Raw genomic sequence first — 1785 nt, forward strand, 5'->3', positions numbered from 1 at the left:
GGAGACAGCGTTCAACTCGGAGCTCACCGCGCTGGCGCGCGCCAACCACAAGAACATCGTCTGCCTCCTGGGCTGCTGCGCCGACTCCGGCGAGCGCGTGCTCGTGTACGAGTTCATGGCGAACGGCACGCTGCACGACCAGCTCCACAGCCGCGTCCCTATGGCGCCCGCCGTGTCGTCGTGGCGCGGCCGCCTCGCCATCGCGCTCGACGCGGCACGGGGCATCGAGTACATGCACGTCTACGCCGTGCCGCCCATCATCCACCGCGACGTCAAGTCCGCCAACATCCTGCTCGACGACGCGTGGACGGCCAAGATCGCCGACTTCGGCCTGTCCTCCGTCCTGGACCCCACCGCCGGAGCCTGTGACGACGCTGGCGGCGGCGGCGAGCCGCTCTACACCGGCGGCACCGTGGGGTACATGGACCCGGAGTACTACCGGCTGCAGCACCTGACGGACAAGAGCGACGTGTACAGCTTCGGCGTCGTGCTCCTGGAGCTCATGTCCGGGTGCCGCGTCGTGCAGCGCTACGCCGAGAGCGTGACGCCCAAGAACGTCGTCCAGTTCGCTGTGCCGCACATCCTCGCCGACGAAGTCGCGCGGGTGCTCGACCCGCGGCTGCCGGCGCCCACGCCCGAGGAGGCCGAGGCGCTGGCCTACGTCGGCTACCTCGCCGCCGACTGCGTGGGCTCCGTGGGCTGCGACCGCCCGTCCATGACCGAGGTCGTCGACGCCCTGGAGCGCGCCCTCGCCGCCTGCGGCGCCGCGCCGCTCTCCCGCGCCGGCACCGGCCGCCGCCCCGCGCTCTCCCGCTCCGGCACCGACCAGTTCGACCTCACCGACACCGACTAGCCCTTCGCTGCCGCCGTCGCCATTGCTGACGAAACGCAGCCGTTCGCATCGCGTCACCGGGCACTTCCATGGACCCTAGTGCCTGCCAACTGCAAACCGCCGCACGCGCGTCGCCATTGGGGACACCAGATCGTCCTGTCCCTGGACCATGGCTGCTCCATTGAGGAGAAAAGAAAAGGCAAATCAAGCAACAGCGGAATCAGAAGCCCAGATCCGACGCCGACATCGGAATCAACGGTCTGATTTCTTCTTGGCGATGAGATTAACCTTCGATTGACTCGCGAACAAACCCCCACAGCGACAGGGCACCGGATCAGGATCAGGATCAGGATCAGGCATGGCCGTCGTGCGGGGTGAAACGAATTGACGGGGCCCGGCACGACGACGGAAAAGATCATTCTTTCTTTCTCTCCCCTTTCCTCCTTTCTTGCTGTATTCGTTGTGTCTTTGCTTTCGGCATTTTCCTCTCTGGGAGGTTTCCATATTCTTTACCAATGTGAATAGATAGATCAGAGATAAGGATTGAGAACAGTAGAATTACGATTTATACTTGCTTCAATTTTTTTTCCAATGAAGATTATTAGGACTTGTTCATGTGTATTATTCATTGAATTTTTTTCGTCCAGTTGCAACGCCAGCAACATATACAAACACTGACCCTCACATATGTAAAGAAAAAAAAAATGTGAATCGAATGATTGCATTCTTGAAAGGGTTACCGATGTTGACATGGTTGATGGTTCGTTATGTGCCTTGCTGAGGTCAAAAGGATTAAAAGGAAACTTTTCCTGCATGAAGTGCTTGCTCATCGTTCCGGCTTTTCCGGAAAACGTTTTCACTTGGGCAGATCTGGAGCCGTCTCCTTGTCAGCTAATAACTGCTCAGTTCAGGATTCAGCAAGGAGGGGCGCACCGCATCCATCACCTTTTTGG

At 59.4% G+C, this 1785-nt stretch overlaps 1 protein-coding gene across 1 annotated transcript in view; it reads left to right on the forward strand.

Annotated features, from left to right (window-relative positions):
• LOC101777967 (serine/threonine-protein kinase-like protein CCR4) overlaps window positions 1-1453 on the forward strand; it is a 2826-nt gene extending 1373 nt beyond the window's left edge. The window contains exon 2 of the mRNA XM_022829480.1: window positions 5-1453. Within this exon, the coding sequence (XP_022685215.1) occupies window positions 5-853 (849 nt within the window). The 3' untranslated portion in view covers window positions 854-1453. The remainder of the gene's footprint in view (window positions 1-4) is intronic.
• The last annotated feature ends 332 nt before the right edge of the window (window positions 1454-1785 follow it).

This window comes from Setaria italica, chromosome VIII (assembly GCF_000263155.2).
Source record: "Setaria italica strain Yugu1 chromosome VIII, Setaria_italica_v2.0, whole genome shotgun sequence".
NCBI lineage: Eukaryota > Viridiplantae > Streptophyta > Magnoliopsida > Poales > Poaceae > Setaria > Setaria italica.